The 21,986-nt window shown below is 43.2% G+C and overlaps 1 protein-coding gene across 1 annotated transcript; it reads left to right on the top strand.

The window, feature by feature from the left end:
* The first annotated feature begins 9,147 nt into the window (after positions 1 to 9,147).
* LOC138243407 (BOLA class I histocompatibility antigen, alpha chain BL3-7-like) lies at positions 9,148 to 11,677 on the top strand. Its single transcript, XM_069198987.1, has 4 exons — positions 9,148 to 9,337; positions 10,046 to 10,336; positions 10,876 to 10,998; positions 11,634 to 11,677. The coding sequence occupies exons 1-4, from the start codon at positions 9,148 to 9,150 to the stop codon at positions 11,675 to 11,677; spliced, it is 648 nt and encodes a 215-aa protein (XP_069055088.1).
* Positions 11,678 to 21,986: the final 10,309 nt, after the last annotated feature.

The following is a 21,986-nucleotide window of genomic DNA, read 5'->3' as shown; positions in this document are numbered from 1 at the left end:
ACTCTGTCTAAACCGCAACAAAAACCCTTACCACCTCGAGTAATTGATGGACTTCCTGCCTACACTGTAAATAAGATCTTAGATTCCCGATGGTCTCGTGGATCCCTGCAATACCTAGTGGATTGGGAAGGCTACGGTCCAGAGGAGCGGTCGTGGGTAGCGGAAAGAGATATACTGGATTCAAACCTGATCCGGGATTTCCATCAGAGTTTCCCTAATCGTCCAGCTAGGGCGTCGGGAACCGCCCATAGAGAGGGGGGTAATGTTACGATCCCTGCCTCTCGGCAACGAAAGAGGCAGAAGAAGGCGTAGCCTTAGTTCATCAGTCCACCTATCAGTGTACGCTTTCACCACCACACCTCCGTCTCATCTGGTATTTAAGCATTAGTCTTTCCCTACCCCCTCGCTCAGTATTGTTTCCCTTTAGAGCTACTTAGTTGTGCTACGCCTTCTACCTCCTCGTACTGTTCTTGTTCCGACTTTGGTTTATCCCCTTTTACTACGTCTTTTGGATTACGGCTCGGCTTCGGTTGCTTTCTCCTAGTTTGGTTCTCTGGCTTCCCCTGGACTCTTGGCTCTCTCCTTCGTCTACGGTTTTGGATTACGGTCTGGCTTTGGCTACTCTCTCCCTGTTTGGATCACTGGCTTCCCCTGGACTCTCGGCTCTCTCCTTCGGCTACGGTATTTGGATCACGACTTGTCTCTGTCGGCTCCCGCAAGTGGGTTCACTACTTGGTTTCGGTTTCACTGGCCGAATCCGTAACATTACAAGGAGGACAAACTGGAGTTTTCAAATCAAGACCAAGAATAAATTTGTTTATACGGATCTATCGGTCACATACTGTAAATGTATTTGTAGATTTACAGCCTTATGATCAAACACTGTCCTTTGGCCTCTTTATTGGTCAATTGTAAAACCCAACAGGAATCATACAGGTGGGGTTGGGGGTTTCAGACAGTTTTCAATATGTTTTCTACACACTGCAGGAAATACAATCCAGAAGGAGAAAAGACACACAGTGACAGGGAGGAGTGATGTCACAGCTCTCAGCAGGACAGGAGCAGCAGCAATGGGAGGATGGACAAATGACGAAGGATTGGTGCAGGAGTTTTAATTCTCCTCAGTGCTGGAGACTGGAGACTGAAAAATTCAATTTGTTCAACTCAGATCCATTGGTGACATAGTTATATTACCTTATATATTAATGTATATTATACATAACTGGAAGGTCGAGTGTAAAACTGACAGACAGCAGACAGGAGGGGTTTGTCCTGCAGTTGCTCTCAGACAGTGTCTCCTGTCTGTGTTTCTACATCTGGTCTCCACACAGTTAGAAAGACATAGTGACAGTAAGGAGTGTTGATGGGGCTCTCGATCAATGGAGGAGTTTCAATTCTCCTCAGTGCTGTAGACTAGAGAGAGTCTGTTTCTCTTACCTGAACACCTCACTCCAGCATCATAGACATGAGGAATGCTATACTGTTTCACTACAGTTTTACAACAGTCCCTCAGCGCAGACTCTGACCCGCTGCAGGAAACAGCACCCAACAGGACTGATCCAGACCCTGGTCCAAAGTGAGCTCCTCCTGGTGCTGAAACAGCAGATCCACAGCCCAGCTGTCTGCACACCACTGCAGCATCATCCAGATCCCAGCCAGAGTGACGTACTGTCCCCCACTCTCCACCATGATACACCTCCACTGTCCCCTCACAGGGACTGGCTCCATTCACCAGCCTCACATCAGAACTGCCTGGAGAGAGAGAGATAAATACGCATGACTATGGCTACAGAGGATTGAGACTTTTTCTTCCTGGGTATTGGGAGCTATAGTCCCTATAGTGGACAGGGGACATAAAAACCATAGTGACTATGGCTCTCAGAACACAGACATTAACCACTGTGCTCTGAGAGCTGTGATCAGTACATTGGACAGGGATGTGTGATGTCAGAGTTCTAGGACTTGTGTTCCTGGGTTTCTGGAAGCTGTGGTCACTGCAGTGGACAGTGACTGTCGAGTCAGAAGCCTACATCACTGACACATGGTCTGTTGTATCTGTGTCTCAGGTCCTACAGTATATGTAAAAACTGTATGATACCACTGGCTGCTGCCTGTTTGTCCATATAAGGTAAGAGATTTAAAGTGAGATTTAATGATGTGTCTCTTTACTCAATGTGTTGTATTTGAAAGTGAGACCTTAGAAAACACAAAATAGAAACAGTACAAAAATGTTCACAAACAGATAAGTGCTTTATAGATTGTGCTTAAATATACCATTAATGAACCATTATCTAGTTAAAATATAACTAGATATTTTTTAGATTAAACATTCATTCACTTTCAGTTTGCAGTATGTAATGTTGTTCCCTTATATAGTACAAATCATTTTAATACTGATTTTTTACATTCAGATTTTTTTTCACTTAACAAAGTCTTTTCAGCTTAAAAATGTCAAGATCTATGTTAATATATGACTCACAGAATGAATTCCATTTAAAACACAGCATATTCCAAATGTATAAGATAAGTTTATTGTATGTTTAACTAAAATATGTTTACCAACCATGTTCTTGTGTTTTTGTCCTGAGACATTTTGGTCCTGATTCTCAACTGATGGTGACAGGCAAATTAAATATTTCACTTGTATAATATTAATTAAATATTCAATTTTCATTATCCGGCTTAAAAACTTGCATTTGAGTATGCATTTTTAATGCAGACTCCACAGATTGACTGTTTTATCTGCGTCTTAGGTCCCAAACGTAATAACTGCATGGTAACACTTTGTATGTATGTGGTAAGAGATGAATCACTCTGCTCTGAGTGTCCCATTTGAAAATGAAAATGCAATCAGCACAAAACCTTTATAATAAACAGATGATTTACATACTATACTAAAATATACATTAGCATGTACAGTACCTACTCAATTTCCAGTGAATATTTAACTAGATTTGTTTTTAAACCTTCACATTCAGGAATATTTGGAATATATATTGTTTCCATTATATATGACAATTCATTTGTAGTATCGATTTTGCTTTACATTCATACATTTCTTTTGCTCTGGAGACATGTTAATGTGTGCCTATTGTATTTTTAGCATTTACCTGTTAACTAAGTATACTTAATTTTCATTATCCAAACTTGCATTTTCATTATGAAAGCTTAAAAAACTGCATTATTTATACATTATACACTCCAAATGCACACCACAAAGAAAAAAAAAACACTTATCACACACATCGCAATATAATAAAAAATAATACCCAGCATAAAATAACCTCAAAACACAAAATTATTTAGCTATCAGTGAATCATCAGTCAGATACTATATAAACATTAGTTTCTACACATTATCCTTAACCTTTGCTACAGTACAGCCTCTACGTGTTAAATTATTCTTGTAACACCTCAGTGACTAATAAGACTCCACTTTCTAAAAATAATTGATATTCTGCTTTTTCTGAAGTAGTAAAGAATGCCATATTTACTATAGTACAGCCTGTCCCTTTTAATGTCTAAACACAGCAAACCTGGTGTACATGGTGTACATCAGACGTTGCGTTTCTTTTCTTTAAACCACATGAGACAAAACCACACAAGACAATTTTCCTGTGAGTCTGGTGTTGAGAGGAAATGGGGCTCCTCTGTGTAACCTCTGTGTAAGCTCCTCAGGGCTATAAACCGGCAACCATTAACACATTTCAGAAGAGACAGACGACCCCAGTGATGGAGCTGCAGGAAGAGGCTGTCCTGACGTCTGCTGTCTCTAACACACTAGAGATGAGGAGGTCAGAGCCCCCAGATACACCAGGAGGCTGCTGCAGTGGTGGGGGTGTTAGTGTGAGGAACTGGGACTCTGTCCTCCTTCTGAACGTTCATCAGACTCCATTAACTTTCCGGTCCCCCTGTCTCTCTTAATCAGCTACTGTCTTAAAGTATTAATGTTCAAAATAAGCAGCTCTCTACACTGTAAAAAAAACATAGCTGTACTGTATCTCTTTCATATCCCTCGATCACAAACAATTGTCTTCCTATGTAATATAGCTTCCTCTAAAAAAATACTCCAGGCTGAACAAATCCCATAATCCCAAAGGAAATACCTGCAATTAAATCTCACACAGACACAAGACAGGAACCCCAGACTGTCTGAACACACAAAGAGGAATAATGGCAGCAAAATAAATGGTTCTGAAAAACAAGAAGCTGTAAGACCAAACTAGGGGCTCCTGTTTCATGAAATTACTGTATATAACTAAAACAACAATGGTGCTGACTGTGTTTCACTGACAAGACTTTCACTAACAATCTACTTTTCTAGGAGAGTCAGTGCTATGTAGCAGGACTTGCGTTCTGTACTGGACAGTATTATCACTCTGCCCTGGTGGTATCTGTGTCCAGTAACACCCCATAACAAAGACAGGCTTCCTCAGTAATTAATTTGACAAGATTCTGTGATAAAACTATCCCAGTCTCTAGAAATGCTGCAACAATTATCTAAATATGTCAAATAACCCCTGGCACAAACACACTACTTAATAAAAAAGGTAATTAATAGTCTTCTTATTAACACAGTATGCACAGAAAAGTTCCTACAATTAAATTACTCCACTCTACAAAATGACATAACTACTGTATTATCCAACCTTAAAATGTCCTTGGCTCAAAATACTCCAGTCTTTTACAACACATTTACCTCCAGTGATGTCCCAGTCTCTGATAATTCTCTATTTAACAAACATGATATCAATGATACTACACCTGTGTGACATAATTATTCAGGCTAAAGATCTCACCTTCAGTAGAAATACTTTTCTCTTTCATAAGAGTTCTATCTCTAATTAAGCCACAGTCTGTAATAATAAAATGGAATCTCAATAATACCTCAGTCTTTAACACACTTAGCTCTTTACATACTGTACATCTGACAGTAATAATAAAATGGCTGAGTCCCACTTACTGGCTGAGCTGTGCAGCACCAGGACAGCGAGAGAGAAGATGGACAGGCAGCTCTCCATTGTCATCAGGACAGAGCGCAGCTGAGACCCCTGTCTTCACCCCTGAGCCCACAGGGCAACTGAGACCCCCAGTAACAACACAGCCCCCCGCCCGGCCAATCACACACAGCACTGCCTTTTCAGACTGACAGCAGGAACCTCTCACACAGGCGGGACGGCCAATCACACAGGGCCCTTTCAGTCTTCTCCATATATATCAGAGACACATCACTGTTTCCTCTCCCAGCAGCGCGGAGGAGAGGAGAGACAGGAGCAGCTCTGTGTCTCACTGGAGGAAACACAGATACAGATACAGATACAGATATGACAGACAGCAGGGCTACAGTACAGTCAAATCTCCACCAAACTTTGAGGTTCAATGAAAACTTAAGCTACAGTACTAAGCAAATAAAAAATATGAAATACAATATAAGCATATACATGAGAATTGGATAGTTCTAAAAAAAATGTATTTTGATCATAATAATTATGATATTAACTATTCCCCATCCAAGCACAGAAATGTATAAACATTGCCAACCATTCAATTAGAATTCCAAGCATTCTGGGAATAAAGCACAGTGCCCACCAGAATAACACAATCCAGCGAAGATACCGGAAAAAAAATCAAATTGGAATATCAACCTCACTTTTATTTTTGGCACAAATAATTTCCATAGCTGTGCTGGTGACAAACGGGGGCACTACAGTTTACTTTTCAATTACCCACTAAGGATAGCAGATCACTTCTTCTTCTGAAATTCTTATTTCATTAGACTATAATCAGCCAGTATGATTTTCTCAGTCTGATATCCACGTGACTGAGGGAGCTAGAATATCCCATTTTAGCAATAGAGTGAGATCTTGTCTTGACATATTTATTAATATCACAGACCTCTGAGTGTGTCTGAGGACCAGTACAGGGCTGTTCCTGTCAGAATGGAGGCTGACTCTCAGAGCTCCAGTGTCAGTATGAGGAGAAGCTCTCAGACCTGACTGCTGCCAGAGCCTCTGAGCCTGAGTGGCCATGATCACTGAGCTCCTCAGCAGCTGAGAAAAGCCTCCTGTCTCCTGTGGTCACAGTGTGGTGTGGTTTAGTGGGGGCACAGTCTTCCTGCTATTTGCTTCCTGTAAATACACCTAATCTCCCCTTCAAATCTGTCAACACATGCTGTAATCTGCCCATCTCTCTCTTCTCTTTAACGTCATCCTCTTTCACATGCTAACTGCATTGGCAGGTGATAAGCAGAAATGAAAAAAAGTATGAAAAAGTATTTTTCTCCTTCTTGTTTTCTTATTTTCTTCTTGATCACACACATATAATATTGGCTTTTCTTACATAAATCTCTCTAACTGCCATTACATCATATTCAGTTTTTCCTTTTCTTTTTGATTACAATGAGCAGCTGGAGTAGGATCAATTATGGCTTTAATAACACCATTTGGTTCCGCTTAGAATGAACAAGGTGTTTACTGCTTTTATGAAGCAAGTTGTCTTATTTTATATTTCGTTAAGTTCCCCATGTAGTTGTTCAAAAATGATTTTCCAGAACAATCGCTCATGTTTGAACTAACGTCCTTTCACAAAATTCAGTCTAACCGGCTCATGGTGTACATGTCATCAGGCTGGAAAGAGAAGAAAAGAAACGGTGACACCTCTCTCCTTCTGTTTTCAGCCTGGAATAAACCTCTACTGTGTTCCTTTGCAGCCTACGCATGCTGACGCAGCTGCCCTACTTGAATTAAATGTCGTCGTGACCGGCATTGTGACGTCACACTGGGACGATGCCGTTAAACGAAGTGACTCTGGATTCTTGCTATCAAGCTGTTTACAGCTCAGCGTTACTTCTTAAATGTGACTTCTTTAATATTAGATTCACATGTGAGTCTTCAGTCTTAGCTGTGTGCATTATCTAACTGCCCCTCCCAAAATTGCGTTCTTTGTCCCACGTAATCCCAAATGATTTCCGCTGTTTGGTTTAATTTAAGTGAAAAAAAAAGTTTTCCTCTGTGTTTCGCTTAGCAAAGAAAAGACCAGCTTCGCTGGCTGGAACATACAGGTGACGTACATGTGCCGTCTGTGTTATTGTGACACAAGTGTTAACCCGCTTTGTAACAGCTGACACGTCGAATGCTATTGGCTGCACATATATGAGTGAGCTGTGAGGACAAGGCTCTTATGACACATTTGTTTTTGCAGTTAATGATAACTGGCACATGTTTTTTTTTACAGTACCTAGCGACTCCAGACTCCTAGCGCCAGATGTTTCCGCATAACCGATAAACTAACCCCTATGCCCTCAGCCTTAACTGGCTCAGGCTGTGTTCCCGTTAATCAGTTGCTGCGGAAAAAGCCATGAAGGTCTTTGCGCTGATGTTTCTCTGCTGCAGGGATCTTGTCCATGCGGGTGAGTGCCAAATGTTTTGCTCTTCAAGAAAAGCAGCAAGTTTTAACACCAGCGGCACTTTGGGGGAAATTTGAAAAATTCCCGGTCTGAGTGTTTGTGTCTGTGTCTAAATAATAGACACATAATTTGTGAATTTTGGTAAAACGCCAGGAAATTAACACATTGCAGGTCTTTTTGTCTGTTTCCAAAATAGTAACACCAGCTGTCAGTGGGGAGGATAGCAGAGGGAGGAAGCAATGAGGATAGTTTGGCCAGTTTGGGTTACAGCCCTACTCTTTTTGAGTAACACCCTGTGGTTTTTGATCGTCTCTTCTGAAGCACAGCATCTTTTTACAGTGTAGTATCCCCGTCACTATACTGGGGCATTAGGTCCCACACAAGATCGCAGGGTGAGCTCCCCCTGCTGGCCCCACTAACACCTCTTCCAGAAGCAACTTCAGCTTTCCCAGGAAGTCTCTCACCCAGTTACTGCCCAAACTCATACCTGCTGAGCTTTAGTGGGTTGCTAGTTGTGAGTTGCAGGGTGATATGGCTGCTGGTGTTTTGTAACACTCTAAACACCAGGTTGTTTTGTAGAGCGATGAGCAGGGGGCATGGTTTCTCAGTCAGTTAAAATGTTCTTGTGTCCTGGAAAAAAAAACATTAAGTCACCAATGACTGGTTAACATCCAGTGGTCCAGTTATCAAAATAGGTCGTAAAATCATGGAAGCACCGATTTGCTTAATGACCACTTGATGGCGTGTGTAAAAACCGGTTAACAGCGCTAGTCTTTTTTTTTCAATGTAACACCAGTCTAAAAATTGCTGCTGTACATAGGTGCTGTGTAGCTTGCGCCCTTGATTTTCTGTTTTAAAAATAAAAAAAAATCCCTTTTCCTCTTCATTCCGATAGTTACAATTCTGACAGGCACAGCAGTGTTGGGGTCTGAGAGTTGGAAGTGAAACTCATCAGTTGGGCTAGCAGCTCAGTTAAACGGTTCATATTAAAATGGCCATTAACCGAGTTGAGCTGAAATCTACAGTGACTATATTCTGTTTCTCTATAGATTCTATATACGCCACTATCAGATACACTCTTGCACTGTGCTGGGAATCGGTTCAATTACAAAGAACAGCATAGTGTCCAGCTGGATTTTCAGACATGTTGCAGATCAGGTTGGAACGATCTCTCACTCTTATTCCCTCTGGTTAATCTGGACTCTCCAGATGGGCCAGACCCAGAGTTAGTGGTCAGGGGGATGGTGGGCACTGTCCAGTTCATTCTCCTGTCCTTGTCCTGTTTCCAGACTCGCACTCCCTGTGGTATTTCTTCACTCTCACGATGGGACAGACCCAGATGCCGGAGTTTGTGGCTGTGGGAATGGTGGACGATATCCAGGTGGAATACTACGACAGCGAGATTGGGAAGATCATCTCTTGACGACACTGGCATCCAGGCTCCGAGGTCGAGGAAGCCACGAACAAGGTTCATTCTATGTGGAGTTTGCATGTTCTCCCAGGGACTGCATAGGATTTTTCGGTCTGGTCCAGTTTCCTCCCCATCCTGGTAGCCTGGTTATATTATCACACTGACTTTCCCTCAGACGCCACAGGCCACAGTTTGGAAAGGGATATTTGCAGAGGTGCCTGATCTGTGCGTTGCAGGTCAACGGACCTACCAGGCAGTGGCTGGCTGTGAGTTGGGCGATGACGGTACGGCCCGAAACGAGAGCTGGGACGCTTACGATGACCAGGATGTGATGGTCTACAACATGAAGAGCCACAGCTGGACTCTGCTCATCCCACAAGTAGTCATTGATATGGCACGGCTGCAGGCCACTAAGTTCTTGACAGAGAATTTCTACCAGCCACTGTGTGGCCGGATCCTGAAGAGCTACCTGCTGCAGGAGAGGAACAGGCTGATGAGGAGAGGACAGCTCTTTAGTCTATGTGTATTTCCTCTACAAGTGGCCAGAAACATCCTGAGCTGTTTCCACACTGTAGCACTCTCCCAATGTTGGTGTACTGTCCATCAATTCCCTAATGGAGTGATGATGTTGCTACATTTTTTTTTCCGGTTTCTTTGCTGGAATGTGTTATTCTGGTGGGCACTGTGCTTTATTCACAGAATGCTTGGAATTCTAATTGAATGGTTGGCAAAGTTTACACAGTTCTGTGCTTGGATTTGGAATAGTTAATATCATAATTATTGCTACTGTGGTTTGGGTCAGTGAGCAACAGACAGCAGAATGACCCAGATAGTGGGCACCCCTTTATTTGCATGGCTGTGGCCACACATAGAGGTCAGTGGTATCAGGGCATTAGGGATGTGTAAAAGACCAGTAACAGCTGCCAGTGCGTTTGCTGTAATCAGTGTCCTGTATTTTTCTCTCTTTTCTTTACAACTCAGCATCAGGGCTTAAAGGCAATGTGAAATATAACTGGTAACTGATACAGGGAAGCCAAGGTAGGAGTCATATGATGACAAAACTAGTTACAGTTCATGCATTAAAATAATAAAAGTTTTTTTTTTCTGTACAGCAGAAAGGACAGTTAAAGAAACCTGCAAGCAAGACATTGTGGTAGTCACTGCCTGATGACATAAAAGATCAACTTTCTACGTAAAATACTGTTACTCTTTATTCCCACATGTTGCAGTGAAGCCCAAGGTCAGGGTCTTTCAGAAGAAATCTGGGGTCTCTGGGGGGACAGAAGTGGTCTGCCTGGCCACTGGCTTCTACCCCCGGGCCGTGGAGGTGACCGTGCTGAGAGACGGGCATCCCATCCCAGAGCAGGAGCTGAGAGGGGGGAAGGTGTTGCCCAACGGAGACGGGACCTACCAGCTGAGGAAGAGCCTGAGAGTCAGTGAGGAGGAGCAGAGCGAGAGACGCAACTATCCCTGCAGGGTCCAGCACAGCGGTCTGGACAACAAGATGGAGGTGAACTGGGGTGAGTGAGAGAGAGACCTATCCCGGTCTGGTGATCAGTGCTCTCCTGCACTGTCAGTCTCCTGGATGACTGGGACTTTGGCACAAACTCTCAAGACCTGCACTGCCAGGCCAGACCAGCAGGATGTCCTGAGAGACGCACTGGTGTGTGGACTGTGATCAAACCTTCAGAATAAGAGCTATGTGAACAAGTAACACAGGAGAGTGAACTACTGGAGCTGAGAATCAGCCAGGAATCAATTTGTTTCGGTGTCGATGTGCGGTAAAAAATGCACGACACTTCTCACAGAAATAGAAGACGATGTGTGAGAGAGATTCTCCACAGTTGGATCTCTGTCCCTAAAGACAGAACAGACATTCAGCTGTTGGGCTCAGCTCTGCAGGTTCTTGTTTGACATTGTGACAACCCGGGTGTATATACCAATTCAGCCTCATTCTAGAATGAGCACAGAAAACACTGGATACTAAATCACACACAACGAAACAGACACATACTGTACTCTCATCAAGAGCTCAGTCGTCCCTCTACAGTGTTGACAGATCCAGAGCCCGACGTGAACACTGGGCTCATCGCTGGGGTGGTGATCGGGGTTCTGACTGTGGCTCTGCTGCTGCTCGTTTCTGCCTTTGTCCTCTGGAGGAAGAAACGACAAGGAGAGAGAGGTGAGAAGATCAATATGGACAGCAGACATAAGAGATAGGAGACAGGGTGAGACAGGAGAAAATGAAAAAAAAAATTTGGGGGGGAATTTCTGTTGGATCTGCAATTAAGTTGTTGCAATGTATCTGAGTTGCTTATTATTATACGCAGGTGGGGTTTCATCTGACAGTCCATTAGCTACAACACAGCTCAGATTAGAGCACTTCACTGCTGTCTCACTAACACTGATCTGTGATTTGACATCCTAGGAGCCCAGAGTCCCGGCTGTATGAGCACTGAGGTCAGATACACTGCAGCCCAGGAAGACTGTGATGAGTCCTGACAGTGGGAGGCCTCTCTGACTGTAGGAATGTTATGACATATAATGTAACTATTGTACAATTGCCCGGCAACACAGCTGCCAGCTTGTTGCTGTAAGATAAACACAATAAGTTGTGGGAATGGGGAACAAGCTGCCCAGCCATGTGGTGCAAGACCATAGCCCGGCTTCTGTCAAGACACAACTGGAGGAGGTCCTCTAATCAGGATAGAAGGCTCTTCTCTACACAAAGGGTGGTGGAAGTGTGGAACAAGCTGCCCAGCTAGTTCTCTCTGGGCTTCTGTGTGACCTTCTGACCTCTCCTGTTGTGTCTTGCAGGAAAAGAACAGAGCAACACTTTTTCCAACAGCTCTGGTCCCTGAAGAAGCTGTACAGACAAGGCGAAAAACTCTACATTGTATGGGCAGAGATGTCACAAGGCCTACATTATTTTTTGAAGGATATTTTTTAAATATTAGATATTTTTCATAAGTAAAATGCATCTGACCGGACTGTATTTCCCTATGGAACAGGACATAGAGCACAGGCAGGACAGCGGCAGGAAACCCACTGGAGAATGAAGGTCTGCGTGTTGTACAAGGTGTACTGACACTGTTTGGTCACCGGGAGGCACTGCAGGGGATGCCAATTCAACACCACCGGCCCTGAGCCCCATGATCCAGGTGTCGCTGGTTCGAGCCCGGGTCTTGTTATGAGCCCCTTAAAAGCAAAGGCTTTAGGGGGTAAAGAGCTATGAATCTGATCACCTAAATTCTTAATTACTGATGTGCATAATTAGGCATTTTTACCCTCCTGGTAAGGTCTATGATCAGCAGATGAGACTGCAGGAAAAATCCTGCAGGATTGTGTCTGTGACACCCTGGATAGCTAACCTCTTTTATACTCTTTTAAACTTAATACTCTTTTATATCTTAAGCTAATCTGTATTCTGCTATACATGGGTGTATTCTATAGATGGCTATATCCTATTGATGTACTGGATTACCTCCTGTTACAGCCCAGGTACTATTGGAACTGAGGTGCTATAGGACTTGATTCTCATTGGGCCACCGCTCAACTCTACAGGTTTTTAAACCATGAAGCCTTGATTACAGTATTATAGGAACAAGTAATAGGTCTATTCCATGCTGAAAAGAAAAGAAAGAAAACACATCGTTTGGGCCGTTGAGCCTTCTGACACGTGAAGAAGGCTCCACGGCCCAAACGATGTGTTTTCTTTCTTCTCTTTTCAGCATGGAATAGACCTATTACTTGTTCCTTTGCAGCCTACACATGCTGATGCAGCTACCCACCTGAACTACTACAGTATTATAGGGTCTGTTTTCAACTTGTAACCTAATTAGAGTCTTAGTTTAAGCTAATTAGACTCTAAGTCTCAGTATTATATTTAAGAAAGTCAATAAAAGCTCTGATTCTCTGCATCACTGGCTTGGTGCGTTGTCGTTATTGAAAAGACAAGAGTTCTGGGGAAGCCCAGGGTTCGACCCAATGAGCTGATCAATACAGCTGATCAGAAGAAAGTGTCAAGATGGGTCCTTTGTCTTCACAAAGACCAGTAGCTCTGTAACGCAGCCAAAACCAGCAGCCATTTCACTCTGCAATTCACAACTGGCAACCCACTGAAGCTCCGCAGGTGTGAGTCTGGTCAGTGCCTAGATGGGAGACCTCCTGGGAAAAACTAAGGCTGCTGCTGGAAGAGGTGTAAGTGGGGCCAGCAGAGGATGCTCACCCTGCAGCCCATGTGGGTCCTAATGCCCCAGTAAAGTGATGGGGACAATATACTGTAAACAGGCACTGTCCTTCAGATGAGATGTAAAACCGAGGTCCTGACTCTCTGTGGTCATTAAAGATTCCAGGGTGTTTCTTGAAAGGAGCAGGGGTGTAACCCTGGCATCCTGGCCAAATTTCCCATTGGCCGCTTACCAATCATGGCCTCCTATTAATCACCATCTATGACCTGGCTTCATCACTCTGCTCTCCTCCACACTGATAGCTGGTGTGGGGGGAGCGTTCTGACGCAGTATGGCTGCCTGTCGCATCATTCAGGTGGGACTGCACACTGGTGGTGGTGGGATTCCCCATTACCTGTGAGCGCTTTAAGTGGAGTGTCCAGAAAAGCATTTCTTATTATTATTACTGAACTTGAAGGTACTAATATGTACTTCTGTGCCTGCAGGCCTTGTGGGTTTTATGAGAAATTGGTCCCGCTGAATAAAAAGAGGCTGTTTTGAGAAACAGGATGCAGAGCGGTTGCTAAACAAGGTGAGGATGCAGCTGTTGAGCCGTTGAGCCAGTTACATCAGAAACACGCATTGCTGGGCAGGGAGCCCGCTCTCGGCTCCACAGCGACCCCCAGTGGACAGAGAGGTAAGGTGAAACCCCAGTCCGGCTTGAAGAGGATGACGGGATGCTCAGGAAGACACCTTGCGTGACGGAGAGTTTTTCCTCAGGTTTTAACAGAACGTCAAATAATACAAAGGAGAAAAGTGATCCAAAAAGGCAAGTGAAAATAAAAACACACAAAACACTATTCTGCCAGAGGTAATGAAAAATCTGAATACAATAACTTAAGATTTTTACATACATCAGATGTGTTATTTTTACCATTTTTAAAGGAGTTCAAGTAATATTTTGCATTTCTGTCTTACACGCCTTAAAGCATGGAGAAGTTTTAGACCATTTTGTATTGCAAATGTGATATTTACCTGTTATTAATAACACATTAATTGGAAAAAAACATTTTCTTTTCCATATTATAGCTCACAAAGTATAAGAACTATGTTGTTATAAGAACTAATAACTATAACACCTAATAACATATCAATGTCCTTACATCTGGCATTCACATTTAAATGCTTAAAGATAAAGCTTTACTAAATCTATCTAAACAACTTTGTATATATATAAACAGCTCAAAATAAATGTCAGAGTTCTTTTCCTTGCCTTACATAAATCATCTTATTCATAAAACCTAGGACGAGTTTTAAATGTGATTTATTTTACCTTGTTTGTAAGGCAGTATAAGTCAGAAGTTGTCCAAACTAATTCCCAGATAATGTTTTAAACAGTGTTCCCAGAAGATACACAGGGAGGATTGAAGGAGTGTTGACATGGATTCTTTATGTGGTTATTGTTGTCGTTTTGTCTTCTTTTCCATACCTTCCAAAAATACATTAATTGTAAAATCTGGAATACTGACAGTTAAAAATTTACTTTGAAGAAACTCCCAGCTTTCTCAGGGATCAAAGACTGGAACCTGTCCAAAAATTCAGTGGATTGAAATTGGGAATCACTTTGCATAGAGAATTATTGTTTTGAATATATTGTAATGGAAAGTTACTGAAGAAAAGTTTTATCCTAAAAATGTCGTGCACGGGCAGAGCTGTGTTGTAAAAGCAGTTGGATTCTATGAACAAAGTGAGATTGTACCTCAGCGAGTCAAGGGCACAGGATGTTCTAAGAATATGTATATCTCTGCCCCAGCAAAAAAGGCAGATACAAAACTGCACGTACAGTAGCTGTCTTCTCTGTCCTTCAAGGCTGCCTGTCTTTGTATTACAAACCAACTATAATGAAGTAAGAAAGTTGAGGTGTTGCATCAGCTAAGTGTATAAAATAAGGGACCTTTCTCTATTTTACTTTGAAATCAGCTCCCACTTGCTGCACAGACTAGTGGTTGCTGTCTTTCCCTATTGCGCAATATGAATAAATGCCTTACTGAGTGAATGAGAACACCTCTCCTGGCTCTTCTTTGATAAAGATTCCACGACAATATAGTTTCTAATTTCAGTTGATTTTGAAAGTTATATTTTAGTTACAAAATTCTAATATGTTCAAATTCAGTTCTCGTCCTACTTTACTACAGAGAATCAAGAAGGTCTTTGTGCTGATACTTGCTTTGGCGCTGATACTCTGCTTTGGCGATCTGGTCAATGCGGTTAGCACAACGTTTTGTTTTTCAATGTCTTTCGATTACGGTTTGACTTCCAGCTTTCGTCTCTGTGTGCGCGAAGTTCACACTCGGCGTGTTCGCGTGAGTCTTGGTGAAAGAAACGCGCATTGTGAAATTCACACATCACAGCTCTTTTGGAGATCGGAAGTTCTCAGTATAAGAGCAGCCAGAACTCGCTTGGAATATTTTCCCTGTATCATTGGCCGGGGGTATTTTTTTAAACAGACCTGTGGGCCCCATTGGTCCATAAAAATGTTGAATAGTTTGTGAACCAATGATTGGTTAGATGCAATGGTTTCGCAGTTCAAATTTATTTTAGCGGATGCATTGGGTGATCTCGGGTACAAGTTTACAGTAGCCGGCCTCAAAATGTGCGGTAGAAAATATGATAGTGGGGCACAAGAACGAAAAGCACAGCGGTAAAAAGAGCAGTGTGAGCAGGATCGACATAAAAAGATCCCCAGATTGACTGGTTATTTCAAGTTTGCTGAGCCTGACCCCCATCCTGGGTTTGCGGCTAACATTGCAGCCAGTGCTACAACAACCGCGGTTGAGAAGTTAGCTGCAGCGAGCTCTGGCCGAGGCGCAGTCTACATCCACGCCGCTCATGAGGACGAGCAGCTCCCGCAACGGAGTCACAGGAACACGAGTCAGAGGCAGAGCCGTCCGAAACGCCACCATCTCCACAAGACCCACGAGCCGTGTCTGGGCCGCCGCCATGGCTGTTGCACCTGCTGCCGTGGAGCTAACAGAGGCCGAAACACCCGCTCCCGCTTCCTAAAGCTCGGACCCAGCATGCTGGGGTAAAATAGATTTAGGCCATACGTGGCTAAATTGGGTCCAAAATCGTGTCAAAACCTATTTTTTGCGGCTCTGCAGCATCAGAAAGACAACATAAGAGGTATTTCTCTAAAACCCTCTTCAAAAGAAAACTCAGAAATGACGAGTAAATTATCTGGGGACAGTGATAAGGTCAGTCCGGACTGACCATAGGCTATAGAGACTGGAAAAGAGCAGCTGCACGCTTGGCTGAACACGAAGTGTCGGAGAGCCCTAGGAAGGCTATGGTTGTATACGTTATGCACTGGGCTGATAATGGTCTAATAGATTCAGAACTAAAGACAGTTCGACAACGAATATGAGTATTGGACTAAAATCTTGAAAAGGGTGGTTACAGTGGTGAAGGTTTTAGCAGAGCAAGGGCTGCCTTTACAAATAATTGCTACAATACATAGAATACAGTGTATACAATACATTGGTAATCGTTAAATAATTCCTAGAATCCATTTTGTGAGATAATGCAAAACGATTTCAAATTTACAAAAAATATATCTAACGTTAAATGTAATGATTGAGGGGTATTTCCTAGTGCACTAATAAAAAAAATAATGCTCAGATGTAAGCTATTTTACATTTATTTTAGAGGAGTTAGAACTCATTTTCTGTAACCAAATGTTTTTCACTTTAACAATGATTAGTAGCTTATGTTGATCGAGGAAAGCCTGGAATTGCAGTGTGAAAGATGACATAACTTGATCTCTTTGTAGCCAGAGCACAGGGCAGACCTGGCAGGTTAATATTTGTCTTTTAAAAGGAACTAATATGAATTATAGGAATTAATATCAAGTCCTGCTATTTCACAATGTTTCAAAGGTGAATCACCTAAATAGATTTACTGTATATAGATATAAAACCCATATATATACAGTATAGGCTACTATAATATATACAGAATTTTAACTGAACAAAATGTTACAATCTTTTTGCATTCAGCTATAAATTTATTTCCCTTTTAAACCTACAAAACTGTGTGCATTATTCTCAAATTAATTCCAAATAGAACGTGAATATAGTCTGAAGATGTTACATAACAGTGCCCACCTACGACCAGACAAAACTACAGCAAGTGATTGTAAGAAACATGCCAGACACCGGAAGCAGTTTTTTAATAATCCATTTCCAATAAAATATTTGTACCATAACATTTCAGTCCCTTTCTTTCGACGTAATTACAAAAACTGCAGACCCTTAAAAACATAAAAATGACCTCTCCACGGAAATGGTCTTTGCAGTAAAAAAAGTGATACCCTATTATGTTACTAAAGGAAAATCACTTTACAATAAATAAGCATAACCTGTCTGTTCCCCCGGTTTAAAAGAGTGATGCAAACATGATCATCCAACTGTATATACCTGCAAGACATTGTACTTTGTGAAATGTTAAGCTGTGAACCTGAAATCAGTGAACACCTGTTCCTTCAGAAATCAAAGCACTTTTCCAAAACACACAGCCGAATTAGTCTTCATTTATTAATTGCACCTTAATTAACCCAGGCGATTTGTTTTACTGTCGAAATTGCCAGTCTTCTTTTGGAGATTTGAGAGCCAGTGTCCTACAGATCTCCATGGTCATGATTGTGTTTAAATCTGAGCTCAGACTTGTGACTCTGAAAGGATGTCCCTGGAGTCGAGAGCAGTACTGTTGGACATGCACACCCACCCCACGTGGGCTGAAGATGGTCTTTATTCTTCTGTCGTCACCACAGGCTAGTATGGCCCAAATCACAAGGTGGACGCCTTTATGCACTTCTTACCCTACTTAACTCTGAAAAGGGATGCTTCTTTTTCTGCAATGATTTAAAAGGCACTACAGAGCCTTGCTCTGCAGAAGAGCCGCCCTGCTGCTTCGACAGCTGACCTCCGTGAGATCCGTGCTCTGTTCATGTCAGCTCAGTACAAGTTGGAGTTGGACTGCTTCTCCAGAAAGCGCCACTTGAGCATTGTCAGCGCTCCCGGCAGTGACAGCGGTCATGACAGCACACGTGGACTTGCGATTCACCAGCACAGAGGGCGAGAAACGCGTGTCCCGAACAAAGAAAAGAGTCCGAAGTGAAAAGGGAAAGCCTGGGGCACCTCCTGCTGATAGCTCCAGAAAGAACTGACAGCAGCAGAGCGTTTATGCTCCAAGCACTAACCAGGCAGGAGCTTGCTTACCTGAAACAACTGCTCCGCTACTGCCATGCACAAGCCCCATGTAAGTGATGTGAATGAATAGCGCTTTACGATGCAGTGCATTTCAATCAGAGAACAGGAGAGACTTGTTTACGCCAAGAGTGGTCAAAGTATGGAACAGTTTGCCAGGCCCGTTGCTGGAGTAGATATCCTGGCCTCGTGATGAGATCCTGGGCTCACTAAGAAGCTCCCGGTGGTTTGCAATCTTTATGTTATTTTGAGCTGCTTTGGAATTGACGAAAAGCTCGTCTTTGTCTCTCTGCACAGCCAAATTGCAAATTATCAGCAATTTGGTACGAGATGCCATGAAGGCACCAGAAATACATTGGAAACAAATGGCCTCTCTCTAGGGATCTTTAAGCAGTAGAGATACATGCGAAAAGAGGTGGCTTTTTTCCTCCCGGTTTTGAACCAGGGAAGCTTTCGCATGTTAGGCGAATGTGATAACCAGTACACTATGGAAAGCTGCGGGCACTGCTTTTGCTGCTGGCTCTTGTTGTGAATGCAAGGAGCTGTGTTTTTTTAATCTCACGCCATGCATCATTAACCAAAAGTGCCAGTGCATTTTTCATTATGTCACTTGAGCAGTGTGGGGGCTCCAGAGGGACTTGGAGACACGAAGGGTCTAGTTTGCGTATCGGGCAGAGAAAAGGACGCATTACTTTAGGCAGGGGACACTGGAGAGAGGAACAAAGGGCACAATGACAACAGTGTTTCAGCTGCGCATGCAGGAGCTCTCCCACCGCCAGCTCTGGCCTTCGAGTGTTTCAGCATGAGCACACCCACCAAGAGGAGCGGTAGAGTGGTACAGGAATGCATGCGACGTCCAGGAAAGGATTAGCAACAGCACCGCACTGGGTGTCCAGGCATGAAAAAATTGCCACAATTTAGGTTCTGACATGTGGAGGTGTGAGGGGTTGCTGAGCCAGTTTGGACCAGACGTTGGGTGGAGGAGGGAGCAGGGAAGCAAACACCTGAAGTTCTGCACAATCACAGCTCTCTAACACCCCTAACATCTGCTCAATAATCTACTGAACATACCTGCCCCTCACAGAATCAGTGGAAAAGCCCCCGAGTGGGAGTAATGGAAGGCACAAGAGCACAGCTCTCTAACGCCCCTAATCCCTAGTGGCTGACAGGAGGCACAAGAGATAGGGGTCTTCTCTTCCTCTCACGAACTGTGGGACACAGCAGACACACGGAAGGCTCTGCAGCGCCATTTTTGTAAAAATGCAGTTGTGTCGTATGACATAGTCCAGCTCCTTGCACCTCTGGGGCAGAAACGTCAGCCTCAGACGTTCCCACAGCCATGCCGGCTCGAAGTGGGGGGAGATTTTTCCCCAAACCACCTCAGAGACTGGCACCCTGAACTGTTCTGCCACAATCAGCCTGTGGAACACGCTGGTTGGGGCACCCCATTAGGTCCCCAGACTTAACCATCAACCACCAGTCACAGCTTCTCCAGCCAGCTGTCTGGGAGGCTGAGCTTGAGCTGCTCAAATTCCTGGCAGATCTTACTGCCAGACAGCTCATCGTCAACCTCCCGCACAGTGTCGACAATAGCCTGAGCAGGCAGAAAGCCGTCCTTTATTTTGTAAAAAAAGATCCATGTACTTAGACAATCCAACATCATAACAAAGTCTATTCCATCGATACCCAATCAGGGTGGTTGAGGAAAAGAGGCTGCTACAGCAGCTGGGCCCTCGTCTTCAGCATGTAGGAGACAGGCTGCAAGACGAACTCCCCCATGCCTGCAAGACTTCCCTGTAAAAGGGGGGCAGATGTTTCACCAGCCCTGGACTCATCAGAAGAGCCTTCCACCCCACGCCCCCACAGGTCTTGAGGTGACGCCCCATACAGATCTTCCAGACGCTATGATTATCCGTGTCAAGGAACCTCTTCAGCTTCAGGCTGACATCAGACAGCCCCAGCCCACCCCTGGAGACTTCTCCAATAACGGTGTTGTAGGCAACCCATGGAGGTTCCCCCCCGACACGAAGCATTTGCATTTGGATTTGAGGACTTTGCATTTGTGAAGGAGAAAAGAGCAGACCGAAATCTTCTATGTGATATTGTACGAGAGACTTGTAACTTCTTCACTGGACCATGTGAGTCAAAACTGCTTAATATTGTATATGTTAATAGTCTGGATATGCATGCAAGGGAGAAATTCCTCTCTGTTGCACAGAAAAGTAGTGTGTCTCCCATATTGTGCTGGTTATGTCCTTTTCCCTCTTCTACATGGAATAGAACATAATCCTGTTCCATGAAGTAGTTGCAACTTTGCTTCTGTCTGCTCTTTTCTCATGGTTAAGTTTAAATTTTAAAGTTTGTGTGGAATTGCTTGTAGTGAATACCATCTAACACCAAATGTATACATAAAGCAGAATGTTTATTATTGAATTATGTGTTTCATTGAGTATAATCATTATAAGCGAACACAAGTGTAGTAATCAGCACCACAATCTGAATTAAGACTCAAAATTAAAATGTGTCTGTTTCAGGTGATGTGGACACGCGCTGTTTGGATAGAGCAGGAGGGGGAGGTTGAGGTCCTGCCCTCAAACTGGGTGGAAGCCCGAAGAGAATATGTGTGGTGGCTGAATGATCCAAAGCAGGCCACAAAACTATACAAAGAGAAGGCCAACCCTAATAAAGATACAGATGCAGCCATTCAAAGTGCACGGTACAGACACGTACCGGAGGTAATTGGCTACGGCGTCACGCATCGTGACGCAAGATGACGCGGGGTACCGCGGTACGTGATTGGTTGACCGACAGGTTCACTCGTGGTCCGTTGGTCTGTTGTAGAAAGATTTACAGTAAACATCTTTACTGTGCCCGTTGTAGTATTGAATATTCATATGGAATTTTACCACTGAAGGGAAATCTTAGTAGCTGAGCATAAAAAGAATAGGAGCATACTGCAACACGTGTGAAGGCCATAAACGATATTAATTTTGGAACATAAACATACAGTATATGGCTGGTCTCGGTACTTTAAAGAAAACATACACGAAACATGGTTTCATTATGAACAGTATCGGTCTTGAGATATGTTTAACTAGATTTACAGTATTTGAGAGGTATGTCTTGACAATGATACTACGTAAATACTGCTCACGTATATGTTTCTAGGTTTATATTATGCATTTCATACGGTCAAATTACTTTTGAGCAACTGATAAGAAGCGCGAAACGGTATGCCCAGGGCGTTTTAGTTTTCGTTTTGTTTTAATGCAGTGCAGTGGATTGATTAGAGGTATCAAGTACATACAAGTCATTTTTTAAATGTTGTAGTTCGTCTTGTAAAAATGTTACGAGTACATCATCTGTCAACAATTACACAGGTTCTGTTTCCATATTGCGGATTTTGGTTACGTAATATTATTTTCTAATTTCACGTTGTGAATATATGATTTGGGCAAACAGAGCCGCAAAGAAGTACATTATGGGTTGTTGTTTGTTTTTTTTGCAGTTTTATCTAGAACAAGCGATGCTTAAACCTTTGTCTGATTCTTGTGAAACTATCCACACAACAGTTACCTAGGAGTTGACTTCAGTGATGTCACTGATGGGATGTTTCTAAAAATCCATCCACTGTAAAACGTCTTCTCCACTTGTCCTGCATATGTATTCGCTAATGAAGCTGTGTGTTCTGAGCCTGGTTCTCTACATTTCTGTATGAACCAGCTTAGAGGGCTAAA

The sequence above is a fragment of the Lepisosteus oculatus genome, chromosome 14, assembly GCF_040954835.1.
Source record: "Lepisosteus oculatus isolate fLepOcu1 chromosome 14, fLepOcu1.hap2, whole genome shotgun sequence".
NCBI lineage: Eukaryota > Metazoa > Chordata > Actinopteri > Semionotiformes > Lepisosteidae > Lepisosteus > Lepisosteus oculatus.
This window is presented reverse-complemented; position numbering and strand designations above follow the sequence as displayed.

Bases quoted from the DNA above. Each gene is read 5' to 3' on its own strand.
- LOC138243407 (XM_069198987.1), top strand. From the start codon at position 9,148: ATGGTCTACAACATGAAGAGCCACAGCTGGACTCTGCTCATCCCACAA. The intron at 10,337-10,875 runs GTGAGTGAGAGA...CAGTGTTGACAG, and splicing joins CAAGATGGAGGTGAACTGGG to ATCCAGAGCCCGACGTGAAC. The intron at 10,999-11,633 runs GTGAGAAGATCA...TGTGTCTTGCAG, and splicing joins GAAACGACAAGGAGAGAGAG to GAAAAGAACAGAGCAACACT.